Raw genomic sequence first — 19,371 nt, 5'->3', positions numbered from 1 at the left:
TTTTTTTTAATATATTAATATATTTTCTGATATTTTAGACAAAAAGATTAAATAAATTTATAAAGTTAATTATTGATCAAAATCAACAAATTAACTGATGATGAAAATCACTGCAGGAAACTTTTTTGTGTCTGTTTGGATAAACTGTCGAGCATCCAAGGGGTGTTCTTAAACTGCTGGATAAATACAAAACATGCTTCTTTGTTATTGACGTCAAGATAATGACTAACAGAAGGTACTGATTGTCCACCCACCCGCTGCGCCTCCTTTCTTTTGGTTGAAGTCGATTTTATCTCTTCACTGACCACTTTTCAATTAAACACTGGGGGAGAGTGTATGATTAGTTGGGGGTGGGGGGTGGGGGAATCTCCCTATTCAACTGTAATCAAACATACTTCTCACACAAGTCACAAGCAGTGCTGACCTGGGTTTGTCCTCAGGCAGCTCTTTGGTCAAAGCAGTGATGAGCTGGGTCCTCAGGGTCTGGTCCATGGCCCCAGTCTGGAGGCCGTCAAGGCAAAATCCCGCCACTGGCCTCTTGGCTGTCTCCCTGGCTGAGCGCAGCCTCTCTTCCAAGATGTCTCCTCCCTCCACCACCCCGAACACCTCCACTCCCTCCAACTCCTGGAAATGACAGAGTGGAGATTAAACAAATGACAGAAAGAAATCCTGAAAGATAGAAAGAAGAGCAAGAGATTGAAGGAGAAAAGAGGAACATTTTAAACTGAAATGTGACAAAACATAGATGTTAAGACATTAGAGCTGATTTTTCTAGACACACATGGTGCGTGATCAGAAATAAAATATAGGTTTTATTCTTGCCAGAGCCCATCATGACTTTGGTGACTCTACATAAAGCTGCCCATCACGAAGAGGAAACAAGCAGTAGGGGTTTGGGGAGTGATGGGTAGCAATCAAGCAGCTCACGCAGTACATTGCTGATGTCAAGAATAATCTAAAGTATGCTGTTGGTTCTGTTTGCCTCTTTGCTCAACATCTTTCTACACTTAACATTTATTGTCCCAAGGGAACTTTGGTTTCCCCCTCAGACAATGAAGTACACTGAAGAGCACTTAAATGCAGTCTGGGCATGCAGGCAGTGAAATGAACACATAATATAGACAAAGACAAAAATGCAACCACAAACAAACAACAACCTACTTACTATAAATTAAGCAACAGATCTCTTAGGACTGGAGCAATACAGTCATGTATTATCTCCTCTTAGCATAACTGAGTTAAGGTGTCATATGTATATTTCAGCCTCAATCAGTTCAGCTCTCTCTCATGAAATGAGGTAGCGTTTTACTGCAAAAGAAAGACAGCCGATTTCATTAGCCACGCAAGATGCCGAGCCCTTGCACAAACAACATATTTCTCCTAATCTCACTGCATTTCTAGCTGTAGCACAGCTGCACAGCGGCCCCCGTGACAACAAAAACACCAGCCATCCATCCTTGTCCCGAGTGCTTGCGCCGTGCATGACTGATTCGCATATGTTAAGAGAACAGCGGTGTGCGTGTTTGGACTGACAGTTGCGTGTGTGTACCTGTGATTTTTGGTGCACCAGCAGACACTCATCCAAGTGGGCAAGAGTTCGATCTACCGACTTTCGGACCCTTTTGCGAGAGGTGTTGTTCTGCGATGTCTCTCCGTCTGCCATGCTCTGGTACCAATCCGGCTGCACGGCTTTCTGGAGAGCCATGAACTTGGCCACTGTCAGCTCTATCCGCCCACCGCTGCCCCACACGGACACCGTCTGATAACATACATATATATAACAAACAGTAGCTTTGCTGGTGCTAGACACTGAATTTCTTTGACTGGTGGGAAAACTCTTATTTGCTTTCTTGCCAAGACTTGATGAGAGGATTGATACCAATCTCACAGCTACATGTTGTCTTAGCTTAACATAAAGACTGGAAACAGGGGTAAACAGCTAGGCTGGCTCTGTCTGAAGGCAACATCTCCCCCCTACCAGAACCTCTAAAGCTCAATAATGAACATAAACAAAGTGTACAAAGTGGTTCAATGGCTGTGACTTCCTATAGCCTCTGCTGGTTCCTGGCAATTGCTCCCGAGCCAAGAAATAGTCCTAAATATAAACCCTGTAAAATCACAACCTTTTTTTGTATACACTTTGGAGCTTAAGAGGTGCTGGTAAGCAGCTTCCTTTGGACAGAGCCAGGGTAGGTGTTTCACCATGTTTCCAGTTTTTATACTAAACTAAGCTAATCTACATATATATTCCATGGAACACATGCCTTTCAGCAGAAGCTTAATCTCACCTGGTTAGTGATATAGCCGGTAGGGCATGCGGCCGCAGGGTCATGGAGCGAGCAGTACAACACAGTATCATGAAGACCTGCACAAAACAAAACAAAAAAATCAATGCACATCACTCACAGAGTACGAAGCAAGGCAGAGGGTTACAGGCCGAGCATGAAGGAAGGTGACGGAGTGAAGACACTTGATTACTGCATGTTAATGTGACGAGTCAGGAGAGAGGTTTGGCCTTATCAGCAAACCCAGCTGCAGCAGATGATCAAAAGGTGAGAAAAGAAATGGCTTAATAGCGACAAATGCTGTTATTATTTCTAATTATTCAATCACTGCTCTTCCCTTTTGGGACTTAAGAGACAGCTCAGTTGTAATCCCCTGACAATTTACAACAAGTGGCGCCACAGTGATTACATTTGTAATTTTAAATTTGGTTGCCTGAGGCAGGGGAAAGCTTACTGTTGTACAGCAAAGCTGAATGAGGTCACACTTCTGGGGCATTTATATAAATATTACTTAGAACAAACAAGCACTACTTTTTAGCCAGGATGAGGGAGCTAATCAGCTTTTCAACACTGAACTCAACATACTGTTTATTTAGAAGCAATTTGCTCCAGTTATTCCAATTTAGCCAGTGGCAATAAAGTTCACCCTACTCTCTTCAAAGTAAATGTGTGCATCATGCATACGTGACATTCAATCAACTAGTCACACCGGTGCAGGATATAGAGTATGGCAGAGGTTATTCTGATGTGGTTGTTATTTAAAACATGATTAATGCCAGTGGTTAAATAACAAGCACAGCAAAGCCGAACAGCAAGGTTCATTCAAAATTGCAACAAACAGTCTCCTTCCTCCTCTACACCTTTGAGATGAATGAGTCGGATCAGATTTTGCTGGGGGTTTTTTATGACATATGAGTTTTAATTGACTAATAAAACTTCAATAAAAGGACAGACAGTAAAATGCCATGCACTTCAGCAGAGACATATCGATCAGTCTATTGCAAGGGAGGAAAAAAAGACAACTTTGAGAAAGATATTTACACTCACAACCCCGTTAAGCGTCTGTAAATGTTCACAAACATGGGCAGTTAATGAATGTAATGCTGGTGGGTGTATTCACACACTACTGTGGGGGATTTCTAGATAACACTTTTCCCACTTCCAATATCACAACTTGATGTATCTCCTGATACAGAACCTAATCCAAAACTGTTTTCTCTCTTAAAAACATAAAGGAATGACCAGCCCCTGAATGATCAGGGGCTGGCGTGCCTTTTTGGGACAACACAACTGTCTTATTCTTTTTTCCTTTTTCTTGTCTGACCAGCCCATAAAACAGGTAGATCAGAGTAATGCGAAAGAAGTTAAACTGAATCAAGGTTTGGCTAGCTGGCTATTTAGATGTATCGGGTGCCTTTTGTTGAAACAACTTTTCATAAAGTAAATGCACTCGTCAATGTCAATTTTTGCGAACCAAACAAACAATCGCATGGGGGCGGGATAATACAGCAATCTTTCGAAATGTTGAACTTGTTATGCATGAATGATTAAGACTACTGACAAGTTAGCACTTAGCACATTCGAAACTAAACACATAAATTTAGACCATTTTTCTTGCACAAGGATTTCATGAAGAAAAACAAACTACAAAAATTAAACTGCTGTTTTGTCCATTTATTACTCCCAGTCCATCCCTGCTGCTCCACAAGGTCCACTCAGTGCCTGCTGTGGAGGTTTTAAATTGTATTGCACAGACTTCTCATCCATGCTGGCTTTAAAGCTGAAACTGGAGGAATAAAATAGCTGCAGGGTGAACTCACTTGTGGTGAGACTATTTTTGTCAATTGTTGTTTTTGAGGTCTGGAAGAAACTTCATATCTCATAATAAAAAGCTGTTAATAATCAACTATTTGTATGAATACACTTTGCTTAAAATAGCATTTCAGCACTGAGTGGCTACTGTTGTCATATGACACTTGCTGCTATTTGATTTAATACTCAGGTATAAATAATTTCCTATATTATCTGATCCAATGTTTTGACCAATACGGAGTATCAGATTACTAACACCAGTTCATACTAATTTGCAGTTGTGCAGTACATGCACATATTAAAGCAAATCCAACAATGTTATAAAAATGCAAGAAAGTGTTTAAATATTTGAAGATGCGTGCTTAGTGTGGTGCCTTTATTAAGCCGCGTTTTGACCAAACACGGCTTAATAAAGGAACTAATAGGTTCCTTCAGCCCATTGTTGTGGGCGTTTCCACCGTGGTCTAAAGACCTGCGAAGATTAGGAAAATCAACCCGCTGATGTAGGCTGTAGGCCTATACACTGTACAAAGTGATGCACAGGCATCATTATTTAATAACCACTATCCATAAGCATAGGCGTTGCCAGACCCTTTTTAGTAGGGCATGTGCCCCTGTATCCATGTGCAGTGCCCCAGAAAGATTGTCAACACCCCTTAGTGTCGTTTTTGGACATGTCAAGTTAGCAAGGATATACATGCAACATAAAGTTGTGTTCTCTCCTCTGAAAGTCTTATGCGAGCAGGTACATGTGTAGCTGCAGTGAATCTTTGTCCTGCTAACCCAGCTGGGCAGCGCAACTAGGTCTGTTTTTGTCTTGGTTTCTTGCAGGACTGTGAACAATATTAGAGTGAAATGCATCTATTTATTACGTTTGATAAGCGTCGACGTGCAATGATGTTTGCAGAACGGAAAAGATAACCATGTCGCACGTGAACATGTGCTCAAACGAGTATTGAGTGTTGTTAAAAGGGAAGGTGATGTAACACAGTGGTAAACATGCCCCTGTCCCAGCTTTTTCGGAACATGTTGCAGGCATCAAATTCAAAGTGAGTGAATGTTTGCAAAAAAACAATAAAGTTTATCAGTTTGAACATTAAATATCTTGTCTGTTTGGTGTATTCTACTGAACATAGGTTGAAAAGGATTTGCAAATCATTGTATTCTGTTTGTATTTGCGTTTTACACAATGTCCCAACTTCATTGGAATTGGGGTTGTACATCTTTCAGTAAATAATAAACATCATACTCAGTTATATTAATAGTATATTCCTTTTCCTTTTTTTAAATGTATCAAAGGAAACCTCTGGGAGCCAGTTTGAATGAGGTTGAAGCAGCTGATAGCATTAATATCTATATCTATATTCAAGTATTTACAGGGGCTGTGCTGTAGTTTGTAGAGTACATGCTGGATCATAAGCCATTAAAAGCACAGCTAGAGGTCTACAGGCAGCATCAGATACAAGCAGCTCAGACCCTAATGGAGAATTAAATTGAATGGAGAACAGTGTGTAGAGGTCCATTCAAATCAGCAGTGGTATTTTCTAGAAGAGGTTTCCATTCAGGCTTATTACAGAGACAGACGGTTTTAAAGGAGAGGTGAGAGCACTGCAGTGTCAGGAGTGCCTGTGCAGCAGTGGAAAATTGTTTACATGGCTCACAAGTCAGGTATGAGGGCCCCATAGCAGAATTTTTCTTAGGTGGTGTGATAGGTGTGTGTGCTTATGCTCTGATCAAAGCCCTTTCTGACATAACAGCGCCAATGTTAATGGGCTAAGCAAGGGAAGCTGGTAAGGCACATACCAACACATTTCATTCACTCTGTGTCTGTCTGTAACCCAGTAGAGCTTTATGTCTAGAAACGCCCCTGTCCATGAGCAAAATTTATAAATGAACATCAGATTTGATAAATATAGGCTATGCTTGACCATTAAAGCAGCTTTTTTTGTGTGGAGTATAATGGAGAGACACACGATGAAGTTCGTTACACATTTAATAACACACAGAATAAAGCCATCAAGTTCTTAAAATAACTCCAGCACAGAGAAAGCAACACAAAAATAAAATTGCGCCAGTTTGGAAGGTTATTAAAACATTTCCAGCCGTCAAGAGCTGCAGATCAACTGGCCAGACTCCCGCCTGTGTCCGCCTGAGCAGCTTTGTGTGAAACTTCCTGACTGATGAAAACTTAAAAGAACAACTTCGGACCCAGTATTTAGCGTAACTCCATCAGCTGTTCGCTGTAAACACAGCGCTGCACGCTGGCTGCTTTCAGAGCAATACATTTAATGCTGATGGACGAGACTTGTGTGGCTATTTCTGACTGTTGATTGTGATTTATTGGTTTGCAAACAACGGTGGAAACGAGAGGAGAAGTCAGTAGAAAAACAGCCTACATGCTCAGTTGAAACCAGTAGCCTCTATTGCCCATTCAGAAATTCACTGCAAGGCAGTTGGTGGAAACGCAGTGAGTTCCTCCAAAGGTTTCTGTTGTGCCCACATCACAGATCTACTGATGATTATCATCTGGTTGCTGCTGTTTACATTCACCCCAGATGCAAATTCAAAAAATGCACTGTGGAATGTTTGGGGTGTATATGTGTAGCCTATGTAAATAACTGTATATACTGTTTTATTTTATTTGTTACCATATTTTAATATAGGCCTACACTTAATATGTTGTGTGTGTAGCATGAAGGAACTACGAAATTCGTTTCGTTATGCAGCCTTGTGCTATATAATGACTAATTAACTACCTTGTAACTTGTAGCTCTAGAGTATAGTTCCTTTGGTCGAAACACAGGTTTAGGTGGCTGTAAATAAAGCTCCACTGTGTTAATATAAACACAACAGTTCAGTTTGTTAAAAATCTGCTGATAGATTACCTTTTCATCATTACTGAATAAATCTGAATTCACTGGAATAGCATTGAGTGTCATCAAGATCTACTGATGATTATCACAATCAATGCTGTTTTGTCCCAACATATGCTCTTTACTCCTCTCTCCGAGTTTACTCTCTGGAATAGAAGAAGAAAAGTGTGATTGAATAGAAGTACCTGCAAACTTCCTGAATCCATCCTTAAATTCCTCCAACACTTCTTGGTGCTCTGCTCTTGAGAAAAGAAAAAATGATGCAGATGGGCGTTACATCTCAGACAGATCTGTGTGTGTGTGTGTGTGTGTGTGTGTGTGTGTGTGTGTGTGTGTGTGTGTGTTGAATTTAGCTTACATATTGGACAGTGTGACCTGAGTGACAGAGGGGAGGTTGCTCAGGGTGTGCAGTGTGTCCTGGGTGAGGTGGGGCACTGTGCCAAAGCGTGTGTACAGCAGACACCCCGGGACCTCAAGAGAGTGCTGTCCCGTCCTGCCGAACCCCTTCAGGACACCCAGCCGACTCCTTCCCTGAACCACGCATCTCAGCTCAAGCTTCATCCTGATGCTGCCAGCCATACGAGTAGCCGCAGTCAACGTGCTCTAAAAAAAGATTCAGTGTACGACACTAACATACAACACCTAAACCACAATGTTTAATGCTAGCGTTGGTATAAAAGCGTGTGTATTAGCCACGTAACGTTAGCTAACTAACGTTAGCTTATCCAATCACGTGTTACGACCGTTTACGACTTTATGCAAACTGCTGTCAAGTTGAGACGTTTAATGCCTTTAAAGACGCACGTTAACAAAACCTACGCATCCAGAGTTGTGCTGGCTTGAATGAGACACGTTTTTAATTTAAGCACATCTTTCAGTTGCTTACCTTCCAACCTCACTGCCTGACAGGAACTACAAGTCGTGGAAATATGTCGTCATCACCGGCCGCGGCGGTAGAGATTTTGCATTAATGTGGGACAATGTGGTATTTTGCTTTTATAAAAGTCAAAGAAAACAAAAGAAGTACTGTAATAAATGTATAGTATATATGTATTCATTATAATGGCAAGATTACACCTTCATAAATGTAAATTCAGCAGTAAAAAAACCTAACTTTGAACTTTTTCTCCAAGAGGTTGTTCACTATGTCAACAAAAAAGGCTGTGAAAACAACTCTTTAAATATCATATCATCCAATATTATTATTTTTTTTGTTTTTCTTATTATTTGGGTGTTATATATACTGTTATGTATACGTCTCCATGTCACATGTAGACTTTATTGCTGTTTATGCAATAAAGATTTACAAAAAAAACAACTACAAAATAGCGCCGTGCTGCAATGGCCGTTCCTCCTTTTTTTGGTAAAAACACCTAGTTGTTGTGCTGTGTTTTAACGATTTACACACCTTTAAATAACTTGTCTTGAATGAATGAATGAATTTCTTTCTTTAAACGCAATTTGGGCTCATTTGGGGACGTGAACAACGTTGCCATGGTTACCAGAGAGGCGCCTGAACTACAAACAAAGTCTATTGGGACCTGTAGTCCTGAAATGCTCCCGTGACGCGACAATGAGCCTAGTAAAATTATTAATTAACTACATTACCCAGAAACTCGTTGGCAGTTTTGTGTACAGGTCCTGCATTGCTTGGGCTCTTTGTAGTGACTTCCGAACACTTTTTGTGTGAAATAGCTTTATGGTTTGTAGAAGAGGACATTGTAATGATGGCTGTGATTGCATTATAGTAGGAGAGGTAAAAGTGTATAATTAAACAGATGATGACGTTCCCAGGTCACAACCCTCACCTGTTTAGGTGGAGGAGGCTCAGCAAGAGTAAAACATCTGCAGATAAGGTAAATTTAGTCTTTGGATTAGGCTAATGTTAAATTGAGAGATATATGGCTTCTATAACATTTTGGTCTGGTGTGTTAAACAGTTGCTGCCTTGTCATGATAAATAAATCCAATGTGCTCACATCAACATGTTCTTTTATCTAAACGGAAATGTTTTTTCAGTCAATTTACCACTTTCCAGACCTTTATCCCCGGGATTATCAAATACTCCAGAGAGGTCAAACATAAATGTAAAAGTGCCCTGTTGGGTTTATGAATGAAGGAGCACCCGATCAGCGTTAATGCCTATCAGGGGATGATTTAGAAATGTCATACAGATGGCCTTTCTTACATACTCCCATGCCTGCAGCCCGAGAAGGAGATAGCTGAATCGCTGCAAGTAAAGCGCTGACGTTTGGATGTCTGGGAAATGATTTTGAAGTAATCTGCTGGTTTAAGGCAACAGCTAATCTTTCCTGTGAAATAATCCGCAGACATCAGGCACTGGCTCAGCCCTCAATTTGCACAATGCGCCCACAGCTCAAGGTGTCCGTAAGCTTGGCTGAGCATTTTCAAGCAGGCAACGGTGACCAGCATTTTCATGGGCCCCATGGTCTCTCTTGCAAAGAGTATCAGCTTACACTGGAAATTGTTTTTCTTTCAGGAACAGATGCACGTGAAGAATGGTGATATTGATCAGTGGAGAAAGGTGAGAGGAATGTGTATTTCAATGAGGCATGTTCTTGTAAACTGAATTCCTTTGGGTTTTGAACTGTTGGTGGACAAAACAATCAATCTGAAGAAGTCACCTTGGGCTGATTTTTTCAGTATTTTCTGCCATATAGAGACTAAACAATTTATGAAATATTCATCAGATTAATTGATGAAAGTGATCATTACTCTGTCACCTATTTTCCTGTCCTCAGCGTGTGGAGATGGCTTCCGAGTTTGCTGTATCTGAAGTCTTCTCTCATAAGAAACCTCATTCAGGAACCAGCAGCCTGGCTGTACCATTGCAACACTCTGAGCAGTTAAGGGATCACGATGACGCTTATAGTGAAGGTAGGTCAGCCCATAAAAAGCGGTGTCTCAAGAGAAGTGTTACCTAGATAATAAAGCTGAACCCATGCAGCAGCAGAATGAACAATTATATTTGGGTGGTTGCCCCTTGCAGCTCAGGCTCTTCTTGGTGATTGGCTGAGCAGTAAGTTGCGGCTGGAGCTGGAGATGGAGGAGGACGATGACCTGATGAGCTCTGCCGAGAGGAGAAGCCCTGCTGCGTTGGCTAGTCCTCAGCCGGCAGCCCTGAACTACAGCAACTTTGATGGTACAAAGTCAAGGATGAAAACTGCGCTACCTATCCAACTAACCATGAGGCTCATTATTTTAATTAATCAAGACCAGTTCAAATTTGACTTCCCTAGCCATAATGGGAAGTGGGAGGTTTGCATTTGACATCACAAGCAGAAAAAAATAAATAATGAGACTAATGAATTAAAGCTATGTTTATAGATAAATACTTCAAAGGTTAGTGCACAACACCTTTAAAGGAGTAGTTTACCCCAAAGGAACCTTTAGTCATTATCATGTAACCCTGACTCCAAACTTAGATGTTGAAGTTGAGCACATTTTGTCGCTGCACTACAATAGTTGTTGAAAACATAATATATAATATTTATGGTTAACTAATAGATGATCTATCGCAAGCATGTGTTGAGTCTCGGCACATTTTCACCCTGTGATGAAATTAACTGAAATCAGTAGTTGCCTAAAAGGAAGGAAATCTATCTAGAAATGTTTTGTATGCATTGCAAAACGTTCAGCAGTAATTTAAAGTACAAATTATTTCGAGTGAATGGAATAAATATCTATATAATACTTCTCTTCAAAAATATTTAGATCTGTACAACTGCCTGACTGAGGAGGAAGAGCACAGCGCTGTTAACAGCTTCCTACAAGACTTGATGGAGCAAGAGGTGTTGGACTCTGGCGTGATGGAGGAGCTGGCCCTCGATGTCGGGCAGACAAGGAAGAAGTTCAGAAACCCGATCGTCACCATGGAAGCACGGCACCTGCAGGTAAGCGACCAAAGTGAGTCTCAAATTCCTCAAGCTGCTTACAAGATGTGAATGCTGTGAGCCGGGAAACTGCCACTGTGAGCCAATCAACTGGGACGATTTTGTGTTCTCATCTGCATTAATTGATACTGATTGCTACTGAAGGTACGGGAGAACAGGGCCCGGCGGGAGGCTGAGAGGCAGAGACAACAGAGAGTGAGGGAGGCTCAGCGGGGGGCCCGAGAGGAGGCGAAGAGGAGGGAGCGAGGCGAGGAGACAAGGAAGAAGCAGGAGGCATGGAGGCAGGAGGAGATGGTGCAGCAGGAGATGGTGAGACTGCGGCGTCAGATGGAGGAGAGGAGAGGCCTGGAGCAGCTCGTTCGACAGAGGTATGGTATTTATAGCAACAACTGGCCTCTGCTAAAGTGGTTACAACACTCACCTCTATCTGAAATGGCTCTCACTCTCTTGTCTGATTGCATTGTATGTGATGCCTGCTCCACCTTCCTATGGTGGATTGGGTGGATTTGAAAAGCAAGCCTGTGATGATCCAGCTCCCTGACCCAAAGCCCTTGACCAGCATGATCAGACTGTAAATGTGTCCTACTTTCATCATGAACATCCTTTGATAAAAACAGTCATCTGTTGTCCCCATGTGGAAATGACACCTTTAGATCTATAACCAAGAATAGTATTAATGATACACTTTCTAGTTTAGGTGTAACAACATCAAGTGGGAAATTGGATGACTCTTGGAAAAATAATGGGAGAGGTGTTTGGCCATGACTTACAAAGTGACAACACAACACAAAAATACTCAATAATGCAATAGCAGACGTGGATATTACACTAAATCTAAAATGATGCTAAAAACGTGCTCATCATGACAATGTTAACATGCTGATCTTTAGCACGTGTAATGTTGAGCATGTTCCCCATCTTGTTTTAACAGGTTAGCTGGCTAATATTTGCTAATTAGCACTAAACACAAAGTACAGCTGAGGCGGATGGGAATGTTGCCTGCATAACTAAAATGATTTAGGCTTATATTTTGCAGGACTTTAGTTTTGTAATTACGAGATTTTTATTGATCTTTAAAAAATTATTTAAAGTGCTTAAAAGCTAACTCAGCCCCAAAAATACAATATTGGAGCGCATAAAAATAAAAATAATAATAAACAAAAGGGCAAGAGAAAAAGAACCAGTTGGGTCAATTCCAGTGGATATGGTTTATGGAAAAACGTGAATATGTATGCAATGTTTGGAGATGACTGCTATACTTTGTTTCCCCGGTAGACAAAGTAGTATTTATGTTTATTCCACAGGGAAAGGGAGAGAGTGGAAGGGCTGAAGGCAGCCAGAACCCTCCAGTCAGCTCCTCCACTTCCCACAAAACAGCAGCAGCAGGACACAGAGCGATTATATAAAGAACAGAAAATTCAAACCATGATTCAAATCCGTAATCTCAAGGTTGGTACCTGTACTGTGAGTGTGTGTGTGTGTGTGTGTGTATTTGCAGGTTGGTATAGCAAATAGAAATTCTCTTACACTTTCACTTGTGGACCTGCCTGTTTGCATGCATATGTGTGCATGTTTTAGTGTCTGCAAAGGCATTTTTCTGGATGGTATTCAGCGGTGTTGGACCGAAGGCTACGTCTGGGCAAGGTCACGGCCCTCTGTGACTGGAAGAGGCAGCTGAGAGCGTGGCGAGCGTGGCGAGCAGTGGTGTGGGCAGAACAAAGGCTGCGAGATGTGGCGAGAACAGAGGAGGAGCTACGAGCTGGACACAGGCAAGAACCAAAAAAGAAATGACGTTAAAGCTTCCTTTTTACCTTTCATTGAATAAATCCTGCCTTTAACCACAAATGACACAATGTTCAATATTCATTATCACAGTATTTCTAGAAGACACTCGCTGCATTTATATCCCGTCACCCTGGCCACGTAGCAATTGAGGGTTAAAAATACCATCACATCTGTTGCCTCCTCCAGACAATGCCAGCTGGCTGTGGAGAGCGACCGAAGGCGGTTGCTACGGCGATGTCTGAATGAGTGGCAGCTATGGTGTCGGATGGAGAGGGAGCAACGAGAGCTTTTGGCCCAGCAGCAGGAGACCCGGCGGAAGATGACTGCCCTAATCAGCGCTGCAGCAACAGGCACACTCAAAGCCACCGAAACCCCTACTTATCAGCCAATAATGACCCCACCTGAGGCACCTAACCAACCAGAGAACACAGAGAAGGTGAGCGGTGCACCTCGTATCGGCAGGAACAATGCACAGGGATTAATTAAAATGGTAATTAAAAATCTTACTTTATTTACGCTTCAAAACAACCTAACAAATGACATTTGAGTGAAACCAGCCCTATCCCTGCAAGGTGATGCAAAGGCCTTATTACTCAGGCAATAAATGAATTTGGCACCAAACTGAATTTTAAAGTTTTGTTTGGGATGTCAGGACAAACCGAACCTTTCTTAGTGTGTCAGCCAGGCAGAAATTTTTTGAGAGAGAGCAGTAAAGAAGGAGTAAACATAGGGAACGGGAAGGTAAATGGAAAGAATGCTAGGGAGAAATAAGAGGTGTAGGATAGTGGAGCAGAGCTCGAGGGATGGGAAAAAAACTGGGCAGGAGATGAAGTTGGAGTTCCATGAGGTGATATGGTAGGGGTCAATCAAGAGTCCATACTCGCTATCAGGCCCCTGCTGCTTCTATATCAGGATTCCTGGAGCTTACTACAGATTAAGGAGCTTGATACTGTATCTATTATCCCCTTTAAGCGCTCTGTAGACCCAGATGTAAAGGGTCAGTTTGTACTCATAATACCATCTTCATATCTGTCCTGTCTCCTTCTCTGTAGCAAGATCACCACAGGTCAGGCACTTTAGCACCCGATGCCTCCGCAGTACATGAGAATAAGACCCCTGTGGCCACTTTGGCCCCGCCCACTCATCCATGGCAGGTTACCCGACGGCATGCAGCCCCGACAGCCGCTGAGCTCCGCGAGGCACGGCAGAGAGGCGCGGGCAGTGGCTCTACCTGTTCAAAAAGCGCAGCGTCGCCGGGCGGCAGGTTTGAAAACAGACACGCCATCCAGCAGCAGATCATCACGCAGCAGAGGAAGCTGCTGAAGGAGCAGCAGGAGCAAATTGCACGGCTGAAGGAGGAGCACAGCGTGGTGAGCCTGGAGCTGGAAACAGAGAAAACTGCACAGCTTACTCAGCTGTCAATGCTAGGAGGCTCGAAACCAAAGAGCCACAGCTTTGATCGGACAGAGCAGAGGTGGGCGCATTGCACTTCACCAAAATGTAAAGCAGCCAAGCTCTAGATGTGTGTGTATATCATGTTCAAAGCAACATAGGTGTTAATTTACTGAACTGGGGTAAAGTTTGTTAATCCATTTATAGCTTTCCTTATTAAATACAAATCACATAGGAGTAGATAAAAAGAAACAGATGAGCTACAGAAGGGCTTTAAAGCTTATAGAGAACAGAGGAGCAGGAGGTTTGTACATATATAATTATAGATTTATGTTATTATAGTTGAAATATCCAAGAAGTCTATACAACCTTGAATATAGTTTGTAACTGTTTCCATGTGTCAAAGCAAAAAGTTGCAATTCATTGAAATCCATTTACAGATTTATGGACAGCCTGACACATGTTAGTCGAGTTTGCCTTAAGTCGGTACCTGTCTGAATAGGATTTGCCAGGAGAGGATCAGGAAGATGTGAATGTTATGACGGGCCTTTGTTTCTGTGCTTCTGGTGGTGATTGTTACTGTTGCAGGGCACCGAGAGTTGCTGGAGAACCTGACAGGAAAGCTGTCACACGCCAGAGATCTCCCCATCCAATCATCACGGGTCAGTCTGCAAGTTCCTCCCGCTTAGCAAGCTCTTAACGGCAAAGACAACATACACAAACTCTCATTTACATATACATTACATATGTAGCCATGGAAGAATGTTGTAGCTCCATTGTCAAGAAAATTGCATGACCCTGAATGTCACACATATGGAGACATAAAACCCTTGAAGTCTGTAGTCCAACACAATAGTAGCACTCATGTTTACCTTAACTCCCAGTTACGTGCTGAGTATATGACTGAGTAAATATGCATAAACATCCACTCTTGAAACAGAAGAATACTGTGTACTAAACTCAACCCTCTCCCCCTCTCTGAAGCCATGGAGGCCCGTGCACATGAGCGTGCAAAGCGTAGGAAGGAAATAGAGGAACTCAAGAGAAAGAAAGAAGAGGACAAACTGGTGAGAGATCAAGCAGTTCTTCTCTGGATCCGCAAAACTAATTTGAAGTTTAAGTAATAAGTTACAAATTGTCTGAAATGATACTAGAAAAAGCACAAATTTAACAACAAAATGCATCTTATCAGGCAGAGCTAAAAGCCATTGAGGAGCAGAGGCAGAGGGAGGAAGAGGAGGAGAAACGCAAGGCAGCAGAAAAGAAGAGGGAGGAGAAAAGGCAGGAAAGAGAGGTGAGATGGATTTCATATTTTATGGACGTCCACAAAAACTTGAATCAGAATACAGGAAGCCCTTTTCCCGTGAGTAACCCTGAGCGACATGTAGCCGGTCTCTCCTCTCGTGGCACTTTGCAGAATATTAAAGTAATGTCACTTCCTCTGTGTGTGCAGAGGGAAGAGGAAAAACGGAGGCAACAGAAAAGGCAACAGGAGCTCCTGAAGCTGGCCTGTCAACACTACCACACATACCTGCTGCTTCGGCGAGGGCTGGCGCCATGGAAACGCCTCATTCAGCTCGGACAAGCCAACATGCAGGTAAAATCACCTATCTTGTCCATTTCAGCTGTCAGCTACAGCAACAATGCAGTGTTTTCAGCCAAGTTCAGCTGGCCCTCAGTCCTCAAACTCAAAACTTTAAGGACACAGCTCTTGATTCTGGCCTTAACTTTGAAGAACGTACTGAAAAGGAAACTGTGCAAGGAGATTTAGAGCCATTTAGCTTTTCCATTATCACACATGCTCCTGCAACAGAATTACAATAAGCAAAAGGGAAGAATTTTGACCTCCAAATCAAAGTCTAAGTACAGGCCACTGATTTGAATAATAAAAAGCTTCCCTGAATGTACACTTGGAAGCAGTCACAAAGCAGTGTGTGTCTATTGAAAGCTTTTTAGAATTCAAAACTTGGCTGGACTTGTTTGATGGCTTACGGACATAATTCTTCCCAATTTTCTCATACAACAAAGCTTGTTTAGTCATTTCTTTTCCATTTGAGGGAGAGTGTAAAGATTAATCGGTCTTAAATTTTAGCGACACAAAGAGGATTATACGTGCTTTTTTAAATTTTGCTTTGACCATCATTCCATTGTATTAATATTTGTCCCTTGGGACTGCATTTTCCCTGATTTTGAAGCACTCTGGGCATTTTCAGATGTGCTTTTTAAAGTTGTTTACGTATAAAGTACCACAAAACACACGCTGTGTCTCCACAGGCAATCTAACACTCTAGTTAACACATTTAATAGACTGATAATTGTGAGCAATGACTGTTTGGGTAAACTGTTTTGGGTAAAACTGTACCCGCCACCACCCAACAACACACGTATACTCTGGGACAAACCCAGATCCACCCACTCAAACAAGGCAGAGGGAAAATGTCCAAACAAAAAGCATGAGACATATCTCAAGCCGCATTCCCTTGGGAAAATCATAATTTCATCCTCGAAATGTTTCTGCTTTTGCTAAGCATCACACATAAAACCCTCTTTGTTAAATGTGAGATTCTGTTGAAAACAAGCGCTTCATCATTTGACACCACTCCATTGTTTCAACCTGGCACATATGATTGAGTCTGGATGCATTCATCAGTGTACATCGTCGCTTTTCTTTTCAATCCCTGCCAGCTGGCAGAGAGACACCACAATGTCTTCCTCCTGAGGCAGTGCACACTAGGCTGGCATCAGTCTTCAAGGGAGTCCCAGTCTGAGAAAGAAGCTTCTGCGGACCAACTGTACCAGCACTTTCTGCTTCGTAAGAGCTTAAGCTCCTGGAAAAGAGTGTGTATACACACACACACACACACACACACACACACACACTGAGTTCCTTGATCAGGATTGTTAGTCTCCCCAGCTCCTGACATTGGCTTAGAGCAACGCCTTTTCCCTGTCTCCTTTTGTACCTCCTTTTGTACCTTAAAGAATAAAATTTTAGACCATCAACTTGCAATTGTTTTGTTGTGGACTTTACTGTTAGGATACCAGCTGGGTTGAATTAATAATTCCTTTTACTACAGGTAAGTAAACACTCGTAAAATGTCCCCATCTCTGAGTGAGCACTGTCTGTTTCAGCTTAAGGATTGGAGGATGATTCAAGAGGAGAGAGCCGAGCGTTTCTATCGCGCTCACACTCTGAGGAGGTTCCTGCTTGCACTGCTGGACCATGTCACCCAGGCGAGGCTGGTGGAGTGGGATCGTCGGGAGCTGGCTCAGGAGCACAATAACAGGTCTGCTACCCACAACTTTCCCATATGTTCACTGTATGGCTGCTGCAGTGTGTCCCCACCAGTAACATAACCACCTAACAGGGTGTCATATTAAATTTAACAGCTTGTAAAACTTTAAATATGAGCTGAAATGTCATATCAGAGCAGTTTGGTTACAGTCTGCCAAAAAAACACAATGCCTCGAATTTCTATAAAATGTAATTTAACTGTTCAGACACTTTTCAAAAGTCTATTCTAAAAAGAAAATTAACACTTTCAAGATTCACTTGCGGGAAATATGGTTAATTGATGTACAACTGCTGCAGAATACGATAAGTTAGACGCTGTAACATGAACCTTTAAGCAAAAGCAGTTTAAATGAGTTTTAGCAATGCGTTGTCCTTTCCTCTGCAGCCACCTGTGCATTAGATTATAAATTACACCATCATCTTCTTAACTCCAGTGAAGTGCCTCATATAGTGTCTGCTGTTAGCTGTAAATGTCTCTTCATGTTATGATTAATGGAGTCAGTGGGGGTGTTTTGCTGCTCAAGTACAAACTTCAATATGGCTTAATTAACATTAGCTGGCATAGTGTTCCACTCCCTGGGTAATTAAGAAAATAATCATGTTTAGCTACCTCATACTTAATTTTGTGAGCAAAGGTAATATGAGTCTAAAAAGAGTGCCTCTGTGCTTTAAATGCTAATGTTAGCATGTTCACAATTACAATGCTACATGCTGAAGTTTAGAAGGTACTGTTTATCATGTTCGTCATCGTAGTTTAGCGTGTTAGCATGCTAACATTTGCTAATTAGCAATAAACATAAAGTGCAGCTGAGGCTGATGGGAATGTAATCTGTTTTGCAAGTATTTTAGTGGTGCCAATAAAGCTCTCAGATATGCTGCCATGGCAGTGTTGGCCAGCCATGTTACATCTGAGTGAAAGGCCTCATGCTGCCATCCTGTGGACATAATCAGAAAAGCAGCCAGCTCCAAACTCATTTTTTGTTCAGGCTGCATTGCTCACACAGGCAATGTTACAGTTTTTCTCAGTTGCTTTGGTGCATTTCTTGAATCATCCTTAACATTTGCAAAACAGTAAGTGCATTTCTCAAAACAGGTAGTACAAACAGCACAACACAGTGGATTACCTGCAAAAGCCCATAACTTGCTCAAAATCCTTAGTCTATCTCTCAAAAGCAAATCTTTCTGTCATTGAACTTGTCAGTGCCATCAGAACAACAAGTCCTTGTGTCTTGTTTATGAACAAGCAAGTCAAAATGTTTAACCATCTTGTCAATATAACTCTATCTACTATACTCTAAGTATTTTCTGATGTACCCATTGGGCATTGTCGTTGTAAGAAGAAAAGAAAGAGACAGGACTGTTGCATGGGATACACCCCTTTGGCTGACGTTCCAGTCTGTTGTATCACAGATTCTCTTCCACATCACAACAGATATCTTCATCAATTCAGGACACATTTTTCAAATAGACATGTATAGAATGTCAATCTATATATTCATTCATATATACAGTGGGTACGGAAAGTATTCAGACCCCTTTAAATTTTTCACTCTTTGTTTCATTGCAGCCATTTTCCAAAAATCAAAAAAGTTCATTTTATTTCTCAGTAATGTACACTCAGCACCCCATCTTGACAGAAAAATACAGAAATGTAGAAATTTTTGCAAATTTATTAAAAAAGAAAAACTGAAATATCACATGGTCATAAGTATTCAGACCCTTTGCCATGACACTCATATTTAACTCAGGTGCTGTCTATTTCTTCTGATCATCCTTGAGATGGTTCTACACCTTCATTTGAGTCCAGCTGTGTTTGATTATACTGATTGGACTTGATTAGGAAAGCCACACACCTGTCTATATAAGACCTTACAGCTCACAGTGCATGGCAGAGCAAATGAGAATCATGAGGTCAAAGGAACTGCCTGAAGAGCTCAGAGACAGAATTGTGGCAAGGCACAGATCTGGCCAAGGTTACAAAAAAATTTCTGCTGCACTTAAGGTTCCTAAGAGCAC

General features: G+C 41.8%; 2 protein-coding genes across 5 annotated transcripts in view; one reads left to right on the top strand and one right to left on the bottom strand.

The window, feature by feature from the left end:
- qtrt2 (queuine tRNA-ribosyltransferase accessory subunit 2) overlaps positions 1 to 12,455 on the bottom strand; it is a 41,624-nt gene extending 29,169 nt beyond the window's left edge. For 2 of the 4 annotated variants that reach the window (XM_046067669.1, XM_046067677.1), the window contains exons 1-6: positions 12,411 to 12,455; positions 7,329 to 7,573; positions 7,156 to 7,211; positions 2,289 to 2,365; positions 1,550 to 1,759; positions 425 to 624 (exon numbers count right to left, since the gene is read on the bottom strand). In XM_046067669.1, the coding sequence (XP_045923625.1) occupies positions 425 to 624; positions 1,550 to 1,759; positions 2,289 to 2,365; positions 7,156 to 7,211; positions 7,329 to 7,573; positions 12,411 to 12,440 (818 nt within the window). In that variant the 5' untranslated portion in view covers positions 12,441 to 12,455. Of the gene's footprint in view, positions 1 to 424; positions 625 to 1,549; positions 1,760 to 2,288; positions 2,366 to 7,155; positions 7,212 to 7,328; positions 7,574 to 7,856; positions 7,955 to 8,378; positions 8,393 to 12,410 lie in introns of those variants that run through there. The other 2 variants (XM_046067690.1, XM_046067683.1) reach the window with 2 other exon arrangements.
- Positions 8,591 to 19,371, top strand: part of ccdc191 (coiled-coil domain containing 191) — a 14,910-nt gene continuing 4,129 nt past the window's right edge. Inside the window, exons 1-16 of the mRNA XM_046067272.1 lie at positions 8,591 to 8,826; positions 9,470 to 9,514; positions 9,732 to 9,867; positions 9,980 to 10,132; positions 10,705 to 10,883; positions 11,028 to 11,251; positions 12,188 to 12,332; positions 12,462 to 12,652; positions 12,855 to 13,104; positions 13,721 to 14,142; positions 14,649 to 14,722; positions 15,045 to 15,127; positions 15,253 to 15,354; positions 15,514 to 15,657; positions 16,746 to 16,898; positions 17,193 to 17,347. Of these exons, the coding sequence (XP_045923228.1) occupies positions 8,749 to 8,826; positions 9,470 to 9,514; positions 9,732 to 9,867; positions 9,980 to 10,132; positions 10,705 to 10,883; positions 11,028 to 11,251; positions 12,188 to 12,332; positions 12,462 to 12,652; positions 12,855 to 13,104; positions 13,721 to 14,142; positions 14,649 to 14,722; positions 15,045 to 15,127; positions 15,253 to 15,354; positions 15,514 to 15,657; positions 16,746 to 16,898; positions 17,193 to 17,347 (2,534 nt within the window). The 5' untranslated portion in view covers positions 8,591 to 8,748. The remainder of the gene's footprint in view (positions 8,827 to 9,469; positions 9,515 to 9,731; positions 9,868 to 9,979; positions 10,133 to 10,704; positions 10,884 to 11,027; positions 11,252 to 12,187; positions 12,333 to 12,461; positions 12,653 to 12,854; positions 13,105 to 13,720; positions 14,143 to 14,648; positions 14,723 to 15,044; positions 15,128 to 15,252; positions 15,355 to 15,513; positions 15,658 to 16,745; positions 16,899 to 17,192; positions 17,348 to 19,371) is intronic.

The sequence above is a fragment of the Micropterus dolomieu genome, linkage group LG01, assembly GCF_021292245.1.
Source record: "Micropterus dolomieu isolate WLL.071019.BEF.003 ecotype Adirondacks linkage group LG01, ASM2129224v1, whole genome shotgun sequence".
NCBI lineage: Eukaryota > Metazoa > Chordata > Actinopteri > Centrarchiformes > Centrarchidae > Micropterus > Micropterus dolomieu.
This window is presented reverse-complemented; position numbering and strand designations above follow the sequence as displayed.